Here is a 22644-nt window from a genome sequence, read left to right as displayed (position 1 = left end):
TGGGTTATACCGCCGTCAGGCGGTCCCGCAGTCGGCCAGAGTTCCAAAGTCTTGGTCCAGTGTCAGTTGCTGTCGCCTCCTCCCTGACGTCAGTGCGACAGGGGTATATAAGATGCAGCCGACGCCATTTTCTTCAGTCTTTCTTGCCGCATGGTGCCCGAAGCCGAAGCAGTTCGCAAATGCCGGTCGGCCGACTCCTGAGATTTTCATTCCGAATCCAGAACTGAAGTCTTCTAAAAAAGCTAAGTACCCCGTTGGGGAAACTTTTTCTTGCCTCAGACCGATGTCAGTAAAGGTTAATAACTGTATTTCTTGTGGGAAGCAAATACCTCATAAGCATTTCCACTCCTATTGTATTCCATGCCTAGGCCCTGACCACGACGTCACTGGTTGTCGGTTTTGTGCTAGGTTTTACAAGCGCACTATTAAACATCTGTTTGATTTTGCCCGACATTATTTTGGTAGAAAATTCAATTACACCATGCCGTTGGAAATTCCGACGACCGCAATGCATAAAAAGCACAAGAAGAAGGACAGGCATCCGAGGCCCAAAACGGACGACGAGGCCTCTTCTAGGCCAGTCGCCGGTTCTCTGGTTTTCAGCGCGGCGCCTACACAGCCCATGACGACCGCTTCCACTGAACCACAGACCGCCTCCGACTCCCACGTGGAGCTGGCTGGGCCTTCAGATGCACTAGGCCTTCAGTTTACCGATCCTAAACCTACAGAGGAAACCGAAGTAGCTGAGCAATCCACAGCTACAGAGGGTGTTTTCAGACCTACCCAGTTAACTATTAAACACTCTGTTAAGTCTAAGCCCGGGTCCCATCCCCCTCCTGATAAAAGGCCCAGGCAGGATGCAGACTATGAATCTTCTGACCAGGTGTACATTTCCTCTGACTCTTCCTCGGACCTAGGATATTCTTTACCCCCTTATGAGGATTCTGATGCTGAGGAATCAATTCCATCAGCCTCTCCGCCTGAGGATTACTCCTTTGGGGAGACCTTGCATACCATGACCACATATTCCAAAGACATGCATCTGGAGCATTTCTCCCCGGGCCTCCGCTGAAAACAGGCTCTGTGGAACCTAGTCGAACATTCCCGGTCAACAAATGTTAAATAAATAAAAATAAATAAAATAAAATGAGAGAGCATTTCCATTGGGAAGGCCAGGATTACTCAGAATCCAAGGAAAGACTCAGAGACTTCCTTTTATTGCCCCAACACAGACCCCTTGCTATCCCACCAGTTTGACATTGTGGATGATGTGTACACGGAATCCAGTTTGAACCTTGACTCCTTACCCCCAGCCCCAGTTAAACCTGATAGATATTAGAGTCCCTGACTCTCACAAATTTCTGTACAAAAGCCCTGTTGCTGACCCTGAAACTATTTCTCAGGGACCCAAAGGGATTAAGGCCTCATCAGCAAAAAACACAGTTCCCTCTGACAGATTCCAGAGCATTAGACAGATGGGGAAAGAAGGTATATACGTCTGCAACTTTAGCAATGAGAGCCTTGAATTGTCAGTTTCACATGCTAAAATATCAGCAATTTTTGATGTCTCAGTTGAAACAAAAGATGCTTCCAGACTCAGACCCCTCCTAACTTAAAAGAAATGCAGGATTTATTGCATGCAGCTGAACAATTAGGAAAACATACTTTTCAATGTGGGTTTAATTCCTTGGAGGCCTCCTGTAGAGCAGCAGTTACAGGCTCTGTCATTAGAAGGCATGCTTGGTTAAAAGAACTCGCGTTACCAGATCATGTTAAGGTCAACTTATTGGATGCACCTTTGCAGCGGGATGTGCTGTTTGGAGTTAAGGCAGAGGAGGTATTAAAGAAAATGGAGGATAAGGCAAAATCTATGCAAACGGTGAAAGATTTCTTACAGGTTCAGCCTCCTCATTTTAGCAGAAATTGGCCAGCAAAGAATTGGTCCTTTCCAGTCACAGATAGACCTCAAAGGGGCAGATACAGATATCAAAGAGGTAGAGGTCAGACGCAAGGCCCTTACAGGCCTCGACAATGGGGCACACCAGGCCAAAAAGAAGGGGAAGACAGGCCTCAACCTTATAAAAAAAACAGCCTCAATGACTTTCCACTACAGCTGCCAAACAGCTCTCTTGGCACCCCCCTTAGGAGGAAAACTGGCACTTTTCTATCACAACTGGCATTGCATCACTAAAGACAAATGGGTTCTCAACATTGTATCTCAAGGTTACAGGTTCCATTTCCACACCTTTCCAAGGCTAAAAGGAATGCCAAATCTGCCACCAAATCAATGGGCAGAGGCTCAAAAACAAATTACAGCACTCATGGACATGAGAGCTATTCAAAAGGTACCACCACAGGAACAAGGACAAGGATTTTACTCAAGACTCTTTCTGGTTCCCAGAAAGGACAAAGCCTGGAGACCCATTCTGGACCTTTCTACACTAAACACTTACTTTATGTTCCGAAATTCAAGATGTTGACACTACAGCAGCTTCTTCCCATGCTGGGCAAGAAAGCTTGGCTCGTGACTTTGGACCTCAAAGAGGCATACCTGCATGTCCCTATCAGACAAAATTGCAGAAGATACCTCAGATTTCTTGCTGGTTCAATGCATTATCAATTCTCTGCACTGCCCTTTGGCTTATCTACTGCGCCCAAGGTCTTCACAAAGTGCCTGGCACCAGTAATTGCATTTTGCAGGCAAAAAGGAATTCAAATTTATCCATACCTGGACGACTGCCTTATTCAAGCAGAGAGCAAGGACATTCTACTAAAGAATCTGGCGTACGTAAAAAAGTTAAGTTGCCTGGGGTACACAGTAAACGAAAAGAAATCAAAACTAGTGCCCTCACAACAGATAATATTCCTGGGTGCCAGCTTGACCACAACGGCCCAGATGGCTTATCTCACGCCAGACAAGCAAGGATAACTGACGCAATATTTTCAATTAATGGCAGCAAGGACCCAACTCCCTGCAAGAAAAATTCTGCAGGCCTTGGGCTACATGGCATCTTGCATACTACTAATTCCATATGCCAGACTGCATATGAGGAAACTACAATGGTACCTAAAGAGTGTATGGTCTCAACACTGTCAAAGTTTGGAAACGGTTATACCACTAATTCCTTGCCTACAACAGGAGTTTCGATGGTGGGTACAAGCTTGTCACCTCAACAAGGGACAGCCTTTCACTCAACCCACAGCCAGGCAGACACTGACAGCAGATGCATCGGATTACGCCTGGGGAGCACACATGGCAGGAAAATGTATCCAGGGCGAGTGGCCTACAGAGCAAAGACATCTCCACATCAATCAAAAAGAGATGCTAGCTGTACAAAATGCTATTATAGCTGTCAAGGACCTACTGCATCCAGGACAATTACTATTAAAGACAGACAACACCACAGTTATGTGGTACATAAGCAAGGGGGCACACACTCCTAGCCCTCTGCAGACAAGCCATGACCTTATGAAACACAGCTCTAAACTACCAAGTTCATCAGCAAGCACAATTCCTGCCAGGAGAGGAAAAAAACACACTGGCAGATGACCTAAGCAGAAACATTATGGACCCACACAAATGGGAACTGAACCCACAAATATTCAGAATGATAACACAAAAATGGTGGAGCCCGGACATAGATCTGTTTGCTACCCCAAAGAACTGCCAATTACAGAAATTCTGCACAAGGAGCTACCATCCACAAGCATGGAAAGTGGATGCCCTCTCATTCAGCTGGAAAAAAACTACTAGTATATGCTTTCCCCCCTTTACCTCTCCTTCCAAAGGTACTCATAAAAGCCAGGCAGGAAGAGCCAAAAATGATCCTGATTGCACCAGACTGGCCACGCCAGCACTGGTACCCAATCTTAAAGAACTTAACACAAGAACCACCCTGGATTTTACCACAAATTCCACAGTTGCTGACTCAGCACAACAATCAGATACTTCACAGCCAGCTAAAGACCTTAAATCTAGCTGCATGGAAAATTCCTTGGTCAAACAAGTAATGCTTCTCTGCAAAGCTGTTATGGATGACATTCTGGAGGCCAGAAGGCCTAGCACCAGGAAAGCATACTCGGACAAATGGAAGAGATTCTGTGCCTGGAACCAAGCGCACAGCCTTGACCCTCTAGTCCCAAACATTCCTCAGATACTGTTGAAGCTACAACATGGAACCACGATCACCAAGCAGGAATCTAACAGTACTAAAATAACGCACTCTGTAATAGCGTACTGGACAAGAACTAGTTTATTTTAACGTCAGTTTAGTTGTATAAAACAAAACAACGTTTTCGTCTTCCTAAATAGGAAAACTTCATCAGAAAAAAGTCAAGCATCATTTCACATTGTTTTAAAAATTTCCGTTCAGGTATTCAAGTGCTTAAACCAATCAGAGAGGTAGCTAGTTAATTAGTTCTTAACTTTTAAAGTGCTATCCACAAAGTAAAACCTGAATCCAGTCTCACTGGTGGTCACAAAGCACCAAAAAAACATATAATTATATCCACCTCTCCCATCCTTAAGGGCAGGAAAACTAACTCATAAAATACATCTCTTTAAAAATATACGCGTATGAGCATCAACAACAAATAATAAATGAAACAATTTTACTAATTCTTGTTATTAATGTTCAACCATACATACCATATAAAAACACTCATAAAATCAGCGATCAACACTCCATATGTGCCATGTTAAACTAGCACTCATGTCTATTAAAATTATTATAATTGTGGTTAAAATTCTTGAATTCTTAGTGTGTTCGTACAACTACTTGGAGTGTGATTGTAAATTCTGTTTACAAACCAGTCTTCCACAGTGTAAATACGTAAAAGTACGTACACTAATTTCATACATTCACCATAAAAGTGATCCATGCAACGCTACTAGTTGTACTAATTCAGTTAGAGTAGGCAATAGAAGCTTGTTGGGCATAATGGTGTCAGATCAAAGGTCGTTTACATTTCTTTAAAAATAGATAAATATATAATGACTATAATAATGAATTATATATAGAAATGAATTGTATATAAGATGTATGATAATATATTGAAAGTCTCAAAAGACAAGTAATGTTACAATTGTCATGAAGTCCTGGGCAACTAAAAGCATTTAATAATAGTTGCCATTCTAGCTCTCGACATTCCAGCAATACTGATAGTGGTCCTCCCCTATTATCCAATAACAGTTTATCTATAGCTAAAAAATGGAAAGAATGATTGGGGTTTATGTTCACATGTTTAGCTAGAGCATTGTCACTCTTGTTTTTAGAAATTGCATAAATATGCTCATAGACCCTATCTCGAAATTTACGATCAGTCTTCCCTACGTAAAAAGCATCACAGGCTTTACACTTAGCCACATAGATGATACCCCTAGAATTACAATCTAGTCTATGCATAATGTGAAGTTTCCTGTTTCCAATTTCTAGGAAACTACTGTTCTTAACATGTCTACACATGCTACAAAAACCACATGCAAAGGACCCGCAAATTCTATTGTTTTCTCAGTTTTTTACTCTCCAAGAGACTTTTCAAGTTTGCACCCCTTCTATACACTATGAGTGGAAATGGACCAATTCTCTCCATTAATAGGTTGTCCTTATATATTTAGTTGCCCAGGACTTAATGACAATTGTAACATTACTTGTCTTTTGAGACTTAAGAGTAGTTTGAGATGTTGAACTTTATAACCTTAGATAGTTGTTTTTCAATATATTATCATATATCTTGTATATAATTCATTTCTATATACAATTCATTATTATAGTCATTATATTTATATATTTTTAAAGAAATGTAAACGACCTTTGATCTGACACTATTATGCCCAACAAGCTTCTATTGCCTACTCTAATTGAATTAGTACAACTAGTAGCGTTGCATGGATCACTTTTATGGTGAATGTATGAAATTAGTGTACGTACTTTTACGTATTTACACTGTGGAAGACTGGTTTGTAAACAGAATTTACAATCACGCTCCAAGTAGTTGTACGAACACACTAAGAATTCAAGAATTTTAACCACAATTATAATAATTTTAATAGACATGAGTGCTAGTTTATATATATGGTATGTATGGTTGAACATTAATAACAAGAATTAGTCAAATTGTTTCATTTATTATTTGTTGTTGATGCCCATACGCGTATATTTTTAAAGAGATGTATTTTATGAGTTAGTTTTCCTGCCCTTAAGGATGGGAGAGGTGGATATAATTATATGTTTTTTGGTGCTTTGTGACCACCAGTGAGACTGGATTCAGGTTTTACTTTGTGGATAGCACTTTAAAAGTTAAGAACTAATTAACTAGCTACCTCTCTGATTGGTTTAAGCACTTGAATACCTGAACGGAAATTTTTAAAACAATGTGAAATGATGCTTGACTTTTTTCTGATGAAGTTTTCCTATTTAGGAAGACGAAAACGTTGTTTTGTTTTATACAACTAAACTGTCGTTAAACTAAACTAGTTCTTGTCCAGTACGCTATTACACAGTGCGTTATTTTAGTACTGTTAGATTCCTGCTTGGTGATCGTGGTTCCGTGTTGTAGCTTCAACAGTTGTGGTTTTTCGTGTTTCACTAGTATTCCTCAGATAAGTAACTGAGATGCTGGACAAGGGCCTCTCTTTTTCATCCATCAAGATCCACGCCTCCGCTATCTCTGCTCATTACAACACGGATCCTTCAATTTTTTCTAATCCTTTGCTCAAACAATACCTCAGAGGGGCTAAAAACATAAGACTGCCCCGTAGAGCACCAACACCTACTTGGGACCTAAATTTAGTTTTGGAAAAATTAACGTTACCTCCTTTTGAGCCAGCTAACACAGCAGAATTAAAATACATCTCTTGGAAAACTGCTCTTCTACTGGCAATAACATCAGCACAAAGAGTTTCAGAATTACAGGCACTAATGGCAGTGGAACCTTTCCTCATCTTCCACCAGGACAAGGATGTCTTTAAGAACCAACCCTACGTTTATGCCAAAGGTGGTATCAAGTGTGGCTCTAAACCAAACTATTCACTTGCCAACTTTTTATCCAAAACCACAGAACAAAGGGGAGAGACTACTACATTCTTTAGACATTCACAGACAGTTACGCTTCTACTTGGACAAAACCAAAGCTTTCAGAAAATCTGAACAATTATTGGTAGCATACGCTGCAGGAGTACAGAGAAAAGCCATTTCAAAGCAGACTATTTCAAAATGGATAGGACACTGTATACGTTTCTGCTATACCCACCATGGGAAACCTGTACCTAGCAGCATTAGATCTCACTCCACCGGGGCAACAGCCACTTCAACTGCCTACCTCAGAGGAGTACCTACCAAGGATATTTTGGAAGCAGCAACATGGAGTTTTGTGCATACCTTCACCAAACATTACCATTTGCCTTTATACTCCAAATCCAGAGCTGGCTTCGCCACTGCTGTACTGCAGGTCCTTATAGCCACCCCTAATGCCTTATAGATCCAGCCTGTAACACGATGAACATAGTACAGTTTTGTACCTACCATAAATGTAGATGTTAGAGTGTAAACACTGCTGCAGTCCAGGTTACCCTCCCTCCTTCCCCTCTTACATTCTGGTATTTACCTAGGGCATATACCCTTTATTACCTATGGGGGGAGTATTTGCTGGTAACTAAAAATGGTTGTTTGCTTTTCTTTTGTATTTTTTACTAGCAGTTTGTATTGCCTACCTATTTGGGGGCACCTGACATTTGGGGCAAGAAAAACTGAAGAAAATTGCGTCGGCTGCATCTTGTATATCCCTGTCGCACTGACGTCAGGGAGGAGGCGACGGCAACCGACGCCGGACCAAGACTTTGGAACTCTGGCCAACTGCGGGACTGTCTGACGGCAGGATAACCCAAGTGTAATGACTGCAGCAGTGTTTACACTCAAACATCTACATTTATGGTAGGTGCAAAACTGTACTTTTGCAAGTTTCCATTCCTGACTACAAGCTGCACATATTGGTAAACCTGCTGTTGACTTTGAATTCTTAGCACAAGTGGCAGAAGACATGGCACATTTTCTAGAGAGAGAATTAATATTAACCCTTTTCAATACAAACTCTTGATAGCTGTTTTGTTTTGTATTTCTTAGATTGCCCAGAAGTATGATCCTCAAAAAGAAGAGGAGCTCCGATTTTGGATAGAAGAGGTTACAGGCATGTCAATTGGAGAGAATTTCCAGCAAGGCCTTAAGGATGGTGTTATTCTCTGCGAGTAAGTAGCATCTTGTTAACAGCGTGTAACAGGTCATCATCCTTTTCTTCAGAGTTCCCAAATGTGTATGGGCTATTGGCCTCCTGAGAGTACCTCTGGCTCAGGCATAAACATTAGAAACTCTTGATACAATTGGATTAACTTCTTTTAAGAGCATCATAGTCTAGATCTTTTGGGTGTAGCTCATCTCAGATCTTGGTTATTGCTCAAGATAAATGATGATATTTTGGTTGTTTTATCTTGGCTTCTGTGAGAAATGTGTGAAGAAAGATTTCCATAAGTTGTTGTTGTGTCTTTCGGCTTATCCTGGTCAGGGGTCGCCACAGAGGAACTCCGGTCCGCTCATGTGTGGTAGTGGATTTTTACGTGCCGGGTTACCAGCCCCTGACGCACAACCTTCAACGAAGGCACGCCCATTCAACGCATGCCTCCACACAGAAAACTCTCTAGCTGACAATCGAACGGGACAACGTCTTGCTGTGAGGCGACAACGCTACCGCAGCACCAATATTTCCATAAGTAGTAAATAGAAACTTTAATTACAAAATGACTGTAGTTTTGCTGTATTTCAAAAAGTGTGCTAGTGCATTTCAGAAAAGTCTCCATATGAGTTTTTTGGATTTTTTTTTGGGGGGGGGCTGTCTCCCCACTGCATCATCTTATTGCTCCCTACCCAAGTCCCCCACGCACATTGTTGGGTATACCATCCACTTCCTAACCCATGACTTCCTTTCTTTGATGGAGCTTGAGCTGGTGTGGATTTTAAAGGTGTCCTGATGGTCTGCTGGTGGTTCCATTTAGTCTACCCCGTTACTCCCCCATCTGTCACACTTACTATGGTAATGCCCAAAGTGTGGGTGTGCAGTAGTGACAGTCAGCATTTTCCCTGCCTCGACGGCTGTTCTGCCATGCCCCCACCCTATTCTTCTTTTTAAACCATGCCTTCCAATAATAATGTCTCCATTCTCCACCTAGGGACCTTGCAGGACACACCTACTATTGTCTTCCTCGCATCTGGGATGGTATGGTCCATCTCTGTTGCTGTCAGTTCGGTTTTGTAGCTGTTCTTTGACTCTTAGGACCATATTTATTTAGTTATACTGGGTAAGTGAGCTGGTTATAGGATACTTTCAGCTATAATCCAAGTGCAGTGACAAAGCGTGTGTACAGTAGGCATACAAAGAAGCAACATGCTCACAGTAAGTAAACACATTAAGAAGATGTATGCACTACAGTTAATTGAAGTAATATACTGAGAAAAAATTGAACGTGTGTATGTTTATATAGCTATATGTATATATTTCTATATGTGTGTGTGTGTGTGTGTGTGTGTGTGTGTGTGTATATATATATATAGATATATATATATATATATATATATATATATATATATATATGTATGTATGTGTGTGGATTCACTATACAATGTCGAATTTCAGTATTTCAAGACTGAATAGTCGAAAACCCACAATACACGAAAACCCACAATCACGAATACCACAACCGTGACCATTCTCACACACACACACACACACACACACACACACACACACACACACACACACACACACACCCCAGGACATAATCCCACACACCAACTAATTAAACAGACATAACACACAGAAACACACCTAACCTATCTATATACCCCCTGCACCCCCCCTACTTATATATTCTAACTCCAAGGTCGCTCTAAACACAAACACAAAGAACACCACCGCTCACACTCACACACACTTAAAATCCCTATCCAATATCCTCAAACAAACACTTACCTGAAACCCCAGATAAATCCACAAACTGCACCACACGTAACGAATGCGACAGCACAATAGTGGCGGATTCGACACTTCCACATTCGGCATAGTGTAGTTTCGAGTTGTTGTCTTTCGGCTTTTCCCGGTTAGGGGTTGCCACAGCGGAACTCCGATCCGCTAATGATTGGCAGTAGATTTTCACGGTGCAGAGTTGCCAGCTCAACGCCCAACCTTCAACGAAGGCACGCCCATTCGCGCATGTCTTTCGGAATGCCACTCGACCCGCGGGGAGGACATAGACTCCACACAGAAAGCACTGCTCGCACACTAGCTGAGAATCGAACGGGATAACCTCTTGCTGTGAGGCAACAACGTTACCGCTGCACCACCACGGATTTTATAGTGTAGTTTTGATTAATGTATCCATAAAGATGTTCTTCGTGTTTCACTGTTGCAGTCATTACATTTGGGTAATCTGCTTGCAGGTTGCCCTCAGTCGGCCTGATTAAGAAAGTCTTGGGTCCTGCGTCGGTTGCTGTCCCTTCTTCAATGACATCAGGTCGTCGGGGGTATAAAACATGCAGCCGACGCCATTACATTAGTCTTTCTTGCCGTGTTGTGCCCGAAGCAGAAGCAGTTCAAGTGACGTTCGGCCGACTCTTGAAATTTTCATTTTTGAGTTTCAGAACCAAAGTCTTCAACTAAAAGATAAGTACCACGTTGGGGAAACATTTTCTTGCTCCTTCCTGATGTCAGTAAAAGTTAATAATTGCTTTACTTGTGGAAAGCAAATACCTTATAAAGATTTTCATTCGTACTGTATTCCTTGCCTAGTCCCTGACCACGACGTACCTTATTGTCTATTTTGTACTTTATTTAATCAGCACATTGTCAGTCTTCGGTATATTTTTGCCTCTAAATATTTCGTGTCTCTGTTTAATTATCCAGAAATGTCATCGGTTAGCCATCCAACTACCGGGATTCCGAAAAAACGCAAAGACAGAGACAGGCCACCGAGGTCCAAAACTGACAACTATGCTTCTCCTAAGCCAGTCTCCAGTTCGCCAGTACTCAGTGAGGCGCTTTCGCAGCCCCTGATACCCGCTACATCTGATTCGCAGGCCTCTACTGAGACCTATTCGAAGTCTGTTATGCCGCGAGATACTTCAACTATGGAACCCGCAGATGACTCTGCCTTGGATGGGTCCAGAGCCACTGTGCAGGCACCGGCTTCTGAGGGTGTATTCAGGCCTACGGACTTGCATATAAAATCGACGCCTCCTTCATTACTAAGGCCTAAATCTCGATCCATGTCTAAGAAACCGGCACCCAGGCCACATGCTCAGGCTTCTATGCCTAAACAAGAAATGATAAAAATGGCTGACAATCTAATAACTCTAATCAGGGGTAGTCAAGCCCCACTAGGGCTGAGCTTGATTATGATTCTTCCGATCAGGATTCTGTTTTTTCTGACTACTGATGACCTGGATTTGTCCTTACCTACTTATGAGGATTCTGATGCAGAGGACTCATTTCCTCTGCTTCCCCTCCTGAAGGTTTTTCTTTTGGGGAAACCTTACATACTCTGAGGGAACATTTTCACTGGGAAAGCCAGGAATTTTCTGATTCAGAAAAGAGTCTTGGGGATTTTCTTCTCCTACCTCAGCATAGGCCTTTGGCTATTCATCCTGTACTAGACATTGTGGATGATGCTTTCTCTGAATCCATTTTGGCCCCTGATTCCCTGCCTCCTGCTCCCAGTACACCTGACAGATACTACAGGGTCCCAAAGTCCCATAAGTTCCTTTTCAAAAATCCTATTGCAGATCCAGAGACTATTTCACAGGGGCCCAAGGGCATTAAGGCTTTTACTGCTAAAAATCCTGCCCCTTTTGATAGAGACTCCAGGGCCCTGGATAGATGGGGTAAAAAACTTCAGCAACCTTGGCAATTAGAGCTTTAAACTGCCAATTTCATATGTTAAAATATCAGCAACATGTTGTTGGACTACTTAAACAGAAAATGATGTTGTTTCCTGACTGTGTGGAAAATAAGACTTAGAAGGTTTAATGCATTTTGCTGAACAAGTTGGAAAGCATACTTTGCAATGTGGTTTTGATTCTTTAGAGGCCTCTTGCAAGGCTGCTGTTACTGGGTCTGTGCTTAGAAGGCATGCTTGGCTTAAGGAGCAATCTTTGCCTGACCATGTTAAAGCTAAATTGTTGGATGCTGGTTTAAATCAGGACTGCCTGTTTGGCAACAAGGCTGAAGAAGATGTTCATCGTGCATACAGCTGCAGTCATGACAGATGGGTTATCCTGCCGTCAGGTGGGTCCTCGGTCGGCCGAATTCCAAAGTCTAGGTCCGGCGTCGGTTGTCGTCGCTTCCTCCCTGACGTCAGTGCGGCAGGGGTATAAAAGGCAGCCAACGCCATTTTCTTCAGTCTTTCTTGCCGCGCGGTGCCCGAAGCAGAAGCAGTTCGCAAGTGCCGGCCAGCTCCTGAGATTTACGAAAGTATTTCAGCCGAAGTCTTCTTGAAAGCTAAGTACCCCGTTGGGGAAACTTTTCTTGCATCAGACCGATGTCAGACAAAGTTAATAATTGTATTTCATGTGGGAAGCAAATACCGCATAAGGATTTCCACTCTTACTATATACCTTGCTTAAGCCCAGACCTCGACGTCTCGGCCTGCCGTTTTTGTGCTAGATTCAACAAACGCACTATTAAGCGTCGGGCGGAGTTCGCCCTTCACTTTTTTGGCAAAAACTTTAATTATATTATGTCGTCGGATACTCCGACTCAAGTTTTGAGCAAAAAAACGCAAAGATAAGGACCGACATACGGGGTCCGCACCACCTACTGATACCACGCTAAGGCCGACTACCGGATGTAATGGGATCCTATCTCGCCTACATTCATAACAGATGGGTTCGGAGCCGATCCATCGGCTCCGACTCGGCAACTAATACACTAGCACGAAGTCTCTCATTGGCTGGGCTACTCCCTATCCCAGGATGCACTACACCTGCTTCCCCAGATCTCGTTTGCCGCTTTACAAGCTGGACGTGGTCTCGACTTGGCTGGAGCCAAGTGGTTCTTTTTTACCTTTATTGGTCTTTGACCTTGGGGTTTTTGTCTATATTAACCAAACAGCTGTTTTAACAGCTATTCCTTACTATTTTATATATTTTGTGTGTTTGAGTGTCTTCTGGTACTTTATTCTTTTCAGTCGGGCAAGGCCCGTTTAAGTTAGAGGGCCTTTGCCCTACCTTTGAGTGCTGTTCAGCTTTAATTAATTTTTTTTTTTGGTTAATTGTTTTTCGGGCCAAGCCCGTTTAAATTAGAGGGCTTTGGGCCGTTGAACTTGTTTTGTCTGTGACTGTTTGTTTGTTGTGAGGTAAATTTTTTTCCTCAGTACTCGCGCCAGTGTGTCTCTCGCTTTTCAGTTGGCGCAATTTTGTTTATAGTGCTTACTTGTTGTGGTAAAGTCAGGTTTTAAAAAACGTACTTGTTGAAGGGCCTGTATTATGTCTAAGGAGAAAAAGTCAGGCTTTAAAAAATGCACTCTGTGCAGTTATAAAATGTCTATTACAGACAGCCATTCAGTCTGTGTTTATTGTTTGGGGCCGAAACACCTGCAAGACACTTGTAGCGTCTGTCATGCGTTCTCCTCTAGAGTTCTTCAAGAACGCAAGAACAAGCTAATTTTGAAAGGGCTTATTAAACCTTCTTTTGAGGAAGCCTTGGATCCACCTGTTGCTTCCAAAAAGAAAAGATCATCGGCTCCGACAAGTCCGTCAGAGCCGTCTACTAAAAAGCCAAAATTGACTTCTTCTTCCTCGGCTCCACTGACTTCGGGGCCGAGGGTCGAAGGGTCTGCCTCGATACCTCCTGCCTCTGCTCCATTGGTTTCGGAGCCGCAGGTTGGAGTATCGAGAGGTGAATCACCTCCATCGGTTCCAATGGCTTCGGAGCCGGTGGAGGTGTGCAGCTCAGACTCTTCCCCCTCTGCTCCGAAGAAAGCTCCGTCGGCGCCGATGGTGGTCCATGCTGTGGTGGAACCGGCGCAGATAGCGTTGGAGCCGTTTCGGAGCCGGTCAATTTCTCTCTCGGAGCCGAGAGGAAAGTCTTCTCGATTGTCTACCTCCTCTAAATCATCGAGACTCTCTGATTCGGACCTGGATAGGGTGATAGAGGCTATTCCAATCTCCAGTTTTTACTAAATTGATCTCGGCCCCAGCACAGTTAGCTTCGGAGCCGATCCCCCCTCCAACACATTCGATTCCTCCTCCAACCTCCTCAGAGCCGTTGGAGTCGGTGGTGGTGGAGCAAAGCGGAGCCATATGGTCGGAGCAGAGACCCCTCAGAGGTCTCTCGGTTCCGACTATGCTTCCTACCCTGTCCTCCGGTTCAGGGGTTGGTACTGCGACCTCTTTAGCCGGGCCCGAGGGGAACACTTTGGGATTGGGTGCTTCGGTGCCTAGTCTTCCTCTCGGAGCATCGGCTGCTAGAATTCCCAGTGCCATCGTGGCCTCTAGACCAGTGACCTCCTTGGATTCTGGAGGTCTGGCCTTTGAGGCCATGAGGAGCGCGCTGGCCATGCCTTTGCCGGTTCAGCAAGATTCTACCTCACCGTCCCTAGATTTGGAGACTGGTGCCTCTGTTGTGTTGCAGCTCCCCAGCAGCGGGGCCCCAGGGCCTGAGGATACCCCTATCGGGGGTTCCCTTCTTCCGGGTGGTCCGTCTGAAACTGCTTCGGACGAACCCCCACAGAAGAAATTGTGTAAGAGGAAACAAGTAGACTCCCAAGATGAGTCTGTTACATCGGATACTGACCTCGATGACGCAGAAGGGTCCCCCAAATCATCTTCGGATGATATCTCCTTCTCAGATATCTTGGAGATTCTGAGACAGAGAGGTGACTGGCAAGCCAAAACCCCTTCAGCTGAGGAGTCAGTCTTCCTCAAGGCCTTTGGGGCCCAGCCTTCTGCCTCCTGGGTGTCTCCGCCCTTTGAACTCCTTGATTTGGTTTCTCGAAGGGCGTGGGAACACCCTGATTCTGTGGAACCGGTGCCTGCGAGGCCCAATAAGTTTTTGTCAGCCCCCCCCCCCAAGAAGGAATTTCTCACAAAGGGTGTGCCTGTAGATGCTTTGGTGGTGGCTTCTGCCACACAGCAGGACGTGGCAGAGGCTTCAAAGTCTGTTCATCCTCCTAATAAGGATTCCAGGAGCATGGATAGGTACGGGAAGCGTACCCTGTCTTCAGCGGCCTTTACCTTACGGTCGCTGAACTACTTATGTCATTTTACGAGGCTCCAAAGGGATCTCCTCAAAGAGCTAAATGACTCCTTGTTGGTAATCTACCTGAGGCACTGGCCCGACAGTTGGCCCAGATGACTACCCTCTTTTCTATTGTTAACTCGTCCATGAGGCTCATTTCCTATGCGGCGAAGGCGAGTAGAGCAGCGGAACAGGCGTTGCCCTCAGGAGACACGCCTGGTTACGCTTTGTGTTCGTTATGGAGGCCTTCAAGTCTTCCTTCACGACGCCTTTGATGGGTCATCTTTGTTTGGACCCAAGGTGAAGGACACACTAACTCGGTGCGAGCAGGAGGGCAAGACTTTGACTGCCGTTGGGGCCCGATTTTCCTCTCCTTCTAGGCCTTACCCCAAGGCTCAGAGAGGAGGGAAAATGTGGTTTAGAAAATCTCAGAAGTCTTTCCCTACTCCACCCAGTGATTCCCCCTCCAGAGGCAGGGGGAGGGGGAATTCTGGAAGATGCCGCCCCAGAGGTGGCAGAGGCCCCCGTAACTCTGGAGACCGCGATTCCTTTCGTGGTTCTTCATACAACCAGCGTCCCTGAGTTGTTGCCCGACTGTGCATCTCCGAGCCAGTCGGGGTCGATTGCAGCGCACCCACAAGCTTGGGAATCCATAACAAGCGATCAGTGGGTGCTTCGCATTATTACCGGAGGATACATCATCCCCTTCAACAAACCCCCCCCCCTCTTTAAGGGAAATCCCGGACGTACCACCCAGTCAGCGGGATCAGGCAGCATTAGAGGTTTCAATGCTGCTAGAAAAAGGAGCCATCCAGCCTGTCCCCATCGACCAGATCGGATTAGGAACTTACTCGAGATTATTTTTGGTACCAAAAAAGACAGGGGACTTCAGGCCCATTATGGACCACAGATCATTGAATCGCTTTTGTAAAAAGTCCAAATTCGAATGGTCACTCTTCAATCTATTCTTCCTTTGCTGGAAAAAGATGCATGGATGTGCTCCATAGATCTCCAGGACGCTTACTATCACATTCCGATAGCTCAAGTGTCCAGGAGACACTTACGCCTCGGAGTCAGTCATTTCCAGTTCCGAGCACTGCCCTTTGGTCTCACCACAGCCCCCAGGGTGTTCACCAAGTGTTTGGCAGTGGTAACTGCTCACCTGAGAAGTCTGGGATTCCAAGTGTTTCCATATCTAGACGACTGGCTCCTTACTGCCACCTCCGAGCATCTACTATTCCAGGCGCTCAGCGCCACGTTCACCTTGGGCCGTTTCTTAGGGATTACGTTCAATTTGCAAAAATCTGTACTACAGCCATCTCAGCGTATTATTTTTATAGGCGCAGACTTGGACACAAAAAGAATGCGCGCCTTTTTACCGGCAGCAAGAATTCAGGTCCTACAAGATCAAGTCAAATCCTGTCTTCCCCTACTAAGAGCCCCGGCCCATCAGATTCTACAACTGTTGGGTTTGATGGCGTCAACCATACTTTTGGTTCCCTTGGCCAGACTTCACATGCGAATTTTACAATGGCTACTGTCGGTTCAATGGTCTTATCAGGAACTTCCCTTGAACCATTTAATCATGATCACGGAAAGTTGCCGTCGAGATCTGCGTTGGTGGCTTCTCCAATCCAATCTCGACCAGGGGCGACCCTTTATACCTCAACGTCCCGTTGCCACTGTGACTACGGACACCTCCCAGGTAGGGTGGGGGGGGTCATTACCTGGACAGGTTGGTCCAAGGCACATGGCAGATCCAGGAAACGCATTTGCATATCAATGTCCTGGAGATGAGAGCGGTACTCTTGGTACTCCAAGCTCTCCATCACGCTCTCCCACAAGGCCCGATTGCTATCCTATCCGACAACATGTCGGTGGTGTGGCACATAAACAAGCAAGGTGGAACCAGGTCTTACCCACTGTGCAGAGAAGCCATGAGACTTTGGCACTGGGCGGTAGCTACCAACCGCTTTCTAATGGCAACGCACATACCGGGGAAATCCAATGTAATTGCGGACAGATTAAGCAGGACCATTCTTTTACCCCATGAGTGGTCCCTCAACCATTGAGTAACTGCGAAAATCTTGACAGATGGGGTCTCCTTGCTGCGACCTGTTTGCCAGCCCTCACAATGCGAAATGCAGAGAGTTCTTCACGCTGTTCCTTCTCAGGGACAGATTCCCAGGGACGCTTTGACCCACATTTGGCCCCCCGGTCTTCTCTACGCCTTCCCCCCGTATACCCTCCTGCCGAGGGTGATACAGAAGGCCATTTACCTGGAGAGCGAGATGATTTTGATTGCCCCGCACTGGCCTCGTCAAGTTTGGTTCCCTTTCCTACAGAGGCATGCGATAGAAGGTCCATGGTTTCTGGATCCGGTGCCAGACCTGCTGACTCATCAGTCAGGACGGCTTCACCCGTCTCTCAGGTCCTTGAAGTTGGCAGCATGGTTACTCCACTTCCATCCTTAGTCCGAGACAATGCTCTTTCTCCGGACGTGGTCCACATATTGTTTTCTTCTCATAAACCTTCCACTATCAAACTTTATTCCAGCAAATGGAAAAGGTTTGCCTTCTGGGCTCAGGAACGGGGTATAGACCCTCTCACTGCACCAGTATCGGAGGTTCTGAATTTTCTGGCCTCCCTTTTTCAGTTGGACTCTTCAGTTTCTACCATTAAGGTTCAGCTAGCAGCGATCTCTAATTTTCATGCCTCATTTGAACCTTCATTGATGTCTCACAAACTTTGTAAGGCTTTTCTTAAAGGTGTGTGGCTCCTTAGGCCTCCATTATCTCATCCTGTCCCCCCTTGGGACTTGAATATGGTTCTTGCTGCCCTAACTGCCCGTCCTTTCGAACCAGCTGCTACCTGTGAATTAAAATTTCTGTCTTGGAAAACTGCCTTTTTAGTGGCCATAACTTCTGTCAGGCGAGTTTCAGAACTTCAAGCTCTTTGTTCTGATCCTCCCTATTTGATTTTTCACAAGCATAGAGTTTCATTGAAATTAAACCCTTCCTTTATACCAAAGGTGGCCTCCTCTTTCTGTATTCAACAAACTATAGAACTCCCTGTGTTTTTCCCAGAATTCTCTAATAACGCAGAATATACCTTGCATCAATTGGACGTACATAGACAACTGCGTTTTTACTTGAATAGAACCGCTCACACACGGAAATCAAATCAATTGTTTGTTTCCTTTGCAATGAACAAATTGGGTCAACCAGTAACAAAAACCTCCATAGCTAAATGGATTAAAGATTGTATCATTTTTATTTATTCACAGGCTAACAAAGAGCTTCCCTTTCCAGTCAAGGCTCATTCTACCAGGGCAATGGCTATTTCTGTAGCTTTTCATTCCAAATTATCAATAGATGATATTTGTGCTGCGGCAACCTGGAATTCTCCGCACAATTTCATTTCTCATTACAAATTGGATGTGGTTTCTCGAGGCAGGGCTTCCTTTGGTTCCACAGTTCTCAGGAGTGTTTTCCAATGAGCCACCCGGGATTTAGGTGCTAGGGACGCTGTCCCATCTGTTATGAATGTAGGCGAGATAGGATCCCATTACATCTTTTAGTTATGTACTTACCATAACTTCGGATGTATGGGATCCATCTCGCCTACATTCATAAGTACCCACCCTCCTTCCCCCTTCCATTCGGATTTAGAGGAGCTGTAGTCCCTTTTTGGTGATCTTTCTTGATGAACTTTAGTTGGTTATAGTAACTACTAGTTTTTCTGTGTTTGCATGGATGTATGAAAGCGAACAAACAAGATCTGGGGAAGCAGGTGTAGTGCATCCTGGGATAGGGAGTAGCCCAGCCAATGAGAGACTTCGTGCTAGTGTATTAGTTGTTGAGTCGGAGCCGATGGATCGGCTCCGAACCCATCTGTTATGAATGTAGGCGAGATGGATCCCATACATCCGAAGTTATGGTAAGTACATAACTAAAAGTTCTCCGGTACTCAGCGAGGCGCCTACGCAGCCCCTGAGTACCGATGACAATGCATTACCGGTGTCTTCAGTACCCGAGGTCGCAGGCTCCTCGGCCCCCATTCCTACTACAGATACCAACGCCATTCCTAGCAGGGAAACTCAGAATTTAGACAGGCCTGCCATTTCTCAAGGGGTCTTCAGGCCTTCCTCCTTCTCCATTAAAGCCTTCACTAAATCTAAAACAGCCATGAAAACCAAAAAACAGGTTCCTCAGACACCCACTCAAGGCACCATGCCTAAATAACAGATGCTTAAAATGGCTGAGGATTTGATTACTCTTATCAGGGGTTCTCAACCCCCCTCTGACAAAAGGCCTAGATTAGAGGAAGACTGTCCTTCCTCAGGTCAAGCTTCTATTACCTCAGAACTATCTGAGGACCAGGATTTGGCCTATTCTCCATTCGAAGACTCTGATGCAGAGGAGTTTCTTCCCTCGGTTGCCCCCCTGAGGACTTCTCTTTTGGGGAAACCCTGCATACATTGAGGGAACACTTTCACTGGGAAGGCCAAGATTACTCAGATTCCAAGAAAAGGCTCAGGGAATTTCTTCTGCTCCCCCAGCATAGGCCTCTGGCTATCCCTCCTGTTTTAGATATATTGGATGATGTGTACACAGAAGCCAGCCTTAATCCTGATTCTTTGCCTCCAGCTCCTGTTAAACCAGACAGGTATTACCGGGTTCCTGATTCTCACCAGTTCCTATATAAAAGCCATACTGCTGATCCAGAAACTATTTCACAGGGTCCCAAGGGAATTAAGGCCTCTACTGCTGAACACCCATTACATTCAGTGAGAGATTCCAGATCTTTAGAAAGGTGGGGGAAAAAGATGTACACCTCGGCCACTTTAACCATGAGGGCATTAAACTGTCAGTTCCATATGTTAAAGTATCAGCTGTTTTTGATACCTCAGCTGAAAAGCAAAATGACACAACCAGAACAACCAGATTTAAGAGTTACAGGATTTGTTGCATGGTGCAGAGCAAGTGGGTAAACATACCTTGCAGTGTGGTTTTGATGCTTTAGAGGCCTCATGTAGAGCTGCTGTTACGGGGTCTGTTATACGTAGGCATGATTGGCTCAAAGAGCAAACCTTACCAGATTATGTCAAAGCTAAATTATTAGATGCACCTCTTCAAAAAGATGTATTATTTGGTGTTAAAGCAGAGGAGGTGCTAAAGAAAATGGAGGAAAAAGTGAAATCAATGCAAACAGTGAAAGATTTCCTGCAGGTACAGCCTCCACGTTTCAGCAGAAACTGGCCTTCAAAAAATTGGTCCTTTCCAGCCACGGACAGACCTCAAAGGGGCAGATACAGGCGTCCAAGGGGTAGAGGGCAACCTCAAGGATCTTTCAGAGCCAGACAGTGGCAAACACCAACCCCAAGAGGTGGAGAAGATAGATCACAGTCCTTCAGAAAACAGACACAATGACTTCCCCCTACACCTGCCAAGCAAAGCTTTAATGGCAGCACCTTTGGATGGAAAACTGACACTATTCTCAAAAAATTGGCATATTGTTACAAAAGACAAATGGATTCTGGACATAATAGACAGAGGCTACAGGTTCCACTTTCACACTCTTCCAAAAATGAGAGGCATGCCAAACCTGCCACAAAATCAAAGGGCAGAGGCACAAAAACAAATTTCAGCTCTCATGGACATGAAAGCAATTCAAGAGGTACCTGCAAAAGAACAAGGTCAAGGGTTTTATTCCAGACTATTCCTGGTACCAAGGAAAGACAAAGATTGGAGACCGATCTTAGACCTATCCATCCTAAATACATATCTACAGGTGCCAAAATTCAAGATGCTCACATTACAGCAGCTTCTTCCCATGCTGGGCAAGGAGTCTTGGCTGGTAACATTGGACCTCAAGGAGGCATACCTGCATGTCCCTATCAGACAAGATTGCAGAAGATACCTCAGATTTCTTGCAGGTTCAACCCATTACCAATTCTCTGCATTGCCCTTTGGCTTATCTACTGTGCTCAGAGTGTTTACGAAATGCCTGGCATCAGTAATCGCCTTCTGCAGACTACAAGGGAGACAAATCTACCCATATCTGGACGACTGCTTGATCCAAGTGGACAGCAAGGACATACTACTGCAGCACCTGGCGTTTGTAATAAAACTGTTGAACTTCCTGGGATACACAGTCAAAAAGAAATCAAGACTGATACCCTCTCAACAAATAATTTTCCTGGGTGCTAACTTGGATACAACCACCCAGATGGCCTACCTCACGCCAGACAAGCAAGGGCAACTGTCTCAATACTTCAGAAAAATGGCAACTTACACCAGGCTAACTGCAAGGAAAGTCCTGCAGGCTCTGGGATTCATGGCATCTTGCATCCTACTTATCCCATGTGCAAAGCTGCATATGAGAACTTCAATGGTACCTAAAAAACTTATGGTCTCAACACAGCCACAGCTTGGAAGCAATTATACCACTCATTCCATGCCTTCAAAAGGAATTTGTGGTGGGCTCAAGCTTGCCAAAGAAACACAGGTCTTCCTTTCTGTGTACCTCAAGCAACTCAAATCATCACAACAGACGCCTCAGACTACGCATGGGAGCACACATGACAAATCAGTGCATTCAGGGAAAATGGGCGCAAAAGAAGCTCCTTCACATCAACCAAAAGGAAATGCTAGCCGTGCAAAAGGCTATTATGACCTTCAAAGACCTACTGCATCCAGGCCAGCTATTGATAAGGACAGACAACACCACAGTGATGTGGTACATAAACAAATGGGGGAATTCATTCATACCCCCTGTGCAGGCAAGCCATGACCCTATGGAACACAGCACTGGAATTGAAAATTCAACTACAAGCACAATTCCTGCCAGGGAAAGAAAACACACTGGCAGACAACCTAAGCAGAAATATGACAGATCCACACGAATGGAAGTTGCATCCTCAAATTTTCACAGAGATAACTCGGGCATGGGGACAGCCAGACATAGATCTCTTTGCTACCCACAGAAATTGCCAGTTGAAAAAATTTTGTTCAAGGACCTATCATCCACAGTCCTGGAAAGTGGATGCACTTTCCTTCAATTGGGCAACATTGACAGTCAATTCCTTCCCGCCTCTTCCTCTGCTGCCCAAAGTTCTATTAAAAGCCAGAGCAGAGAGGCCGAAAATGATTCTCATTGCTCCAGACTGGCCAAGGCAACACTGGTATCCGCTCCTGAAGAGCCTGACACATTCCCCACCATGGATCCTACCTCTAGTCCCTCTTCTGTTGTCCCAGCACAGCTACAAGACTCTTCACAGCCATCTCAAAACTCTAAATCTAGCTGCATGGAGAATTCCTTGATTTCCCAACAGTTTCTACTCTCCAAGGATGTGCAGGATGT

The 22644-nt window shown here is 44.8% G+C and overlaps 1 protein-coding gene across 3 annotated transcripts in view; it reads left to right on the top strand.

The window, feature by feature from the left end:
* The window catches only part of CNN3 (calponin 3), a 711458-nt gene that overhangs the window by 132107 nt on the left and 556707 nt on the right, over positions 1–22644 (top strand). For all 3 annotated transcript variants that reach the window (XM_044085695.1, XM_044085694.1, XM_044085693.1), the window contains exon 2: positions 8121–8242. In XM_044085695.1, the coding sequence (XP_043941630.1) occupies positions 8187–8242 (56 nt within the window). In that variant the 5' untranslated portion in view covers positions 8121–8186. The remainder of the gene's footprint in view (positions 1–8120; positions 8243–22644) is intronic.

This window comes from Protopterus annectens, chromosome 10.part0, assembly GCF_019279795.1.
Source record: "Protopterus annectens isolate FY-2018-M chromosome 10.part0, PAN1.0, whole genome shotgun sequence".
Classification (NCBI taxonomy): Eukaryota; Metazoa; Chordata; order Ceratodontiformes; family Protopteridae; genus Protopterus; species Protopterus annectens.
The sequence above is the reverse complement of the archived record's forward strand: the minus strand, read 5'-3'. Positions and strand labels throughout refer to the sequence as shown.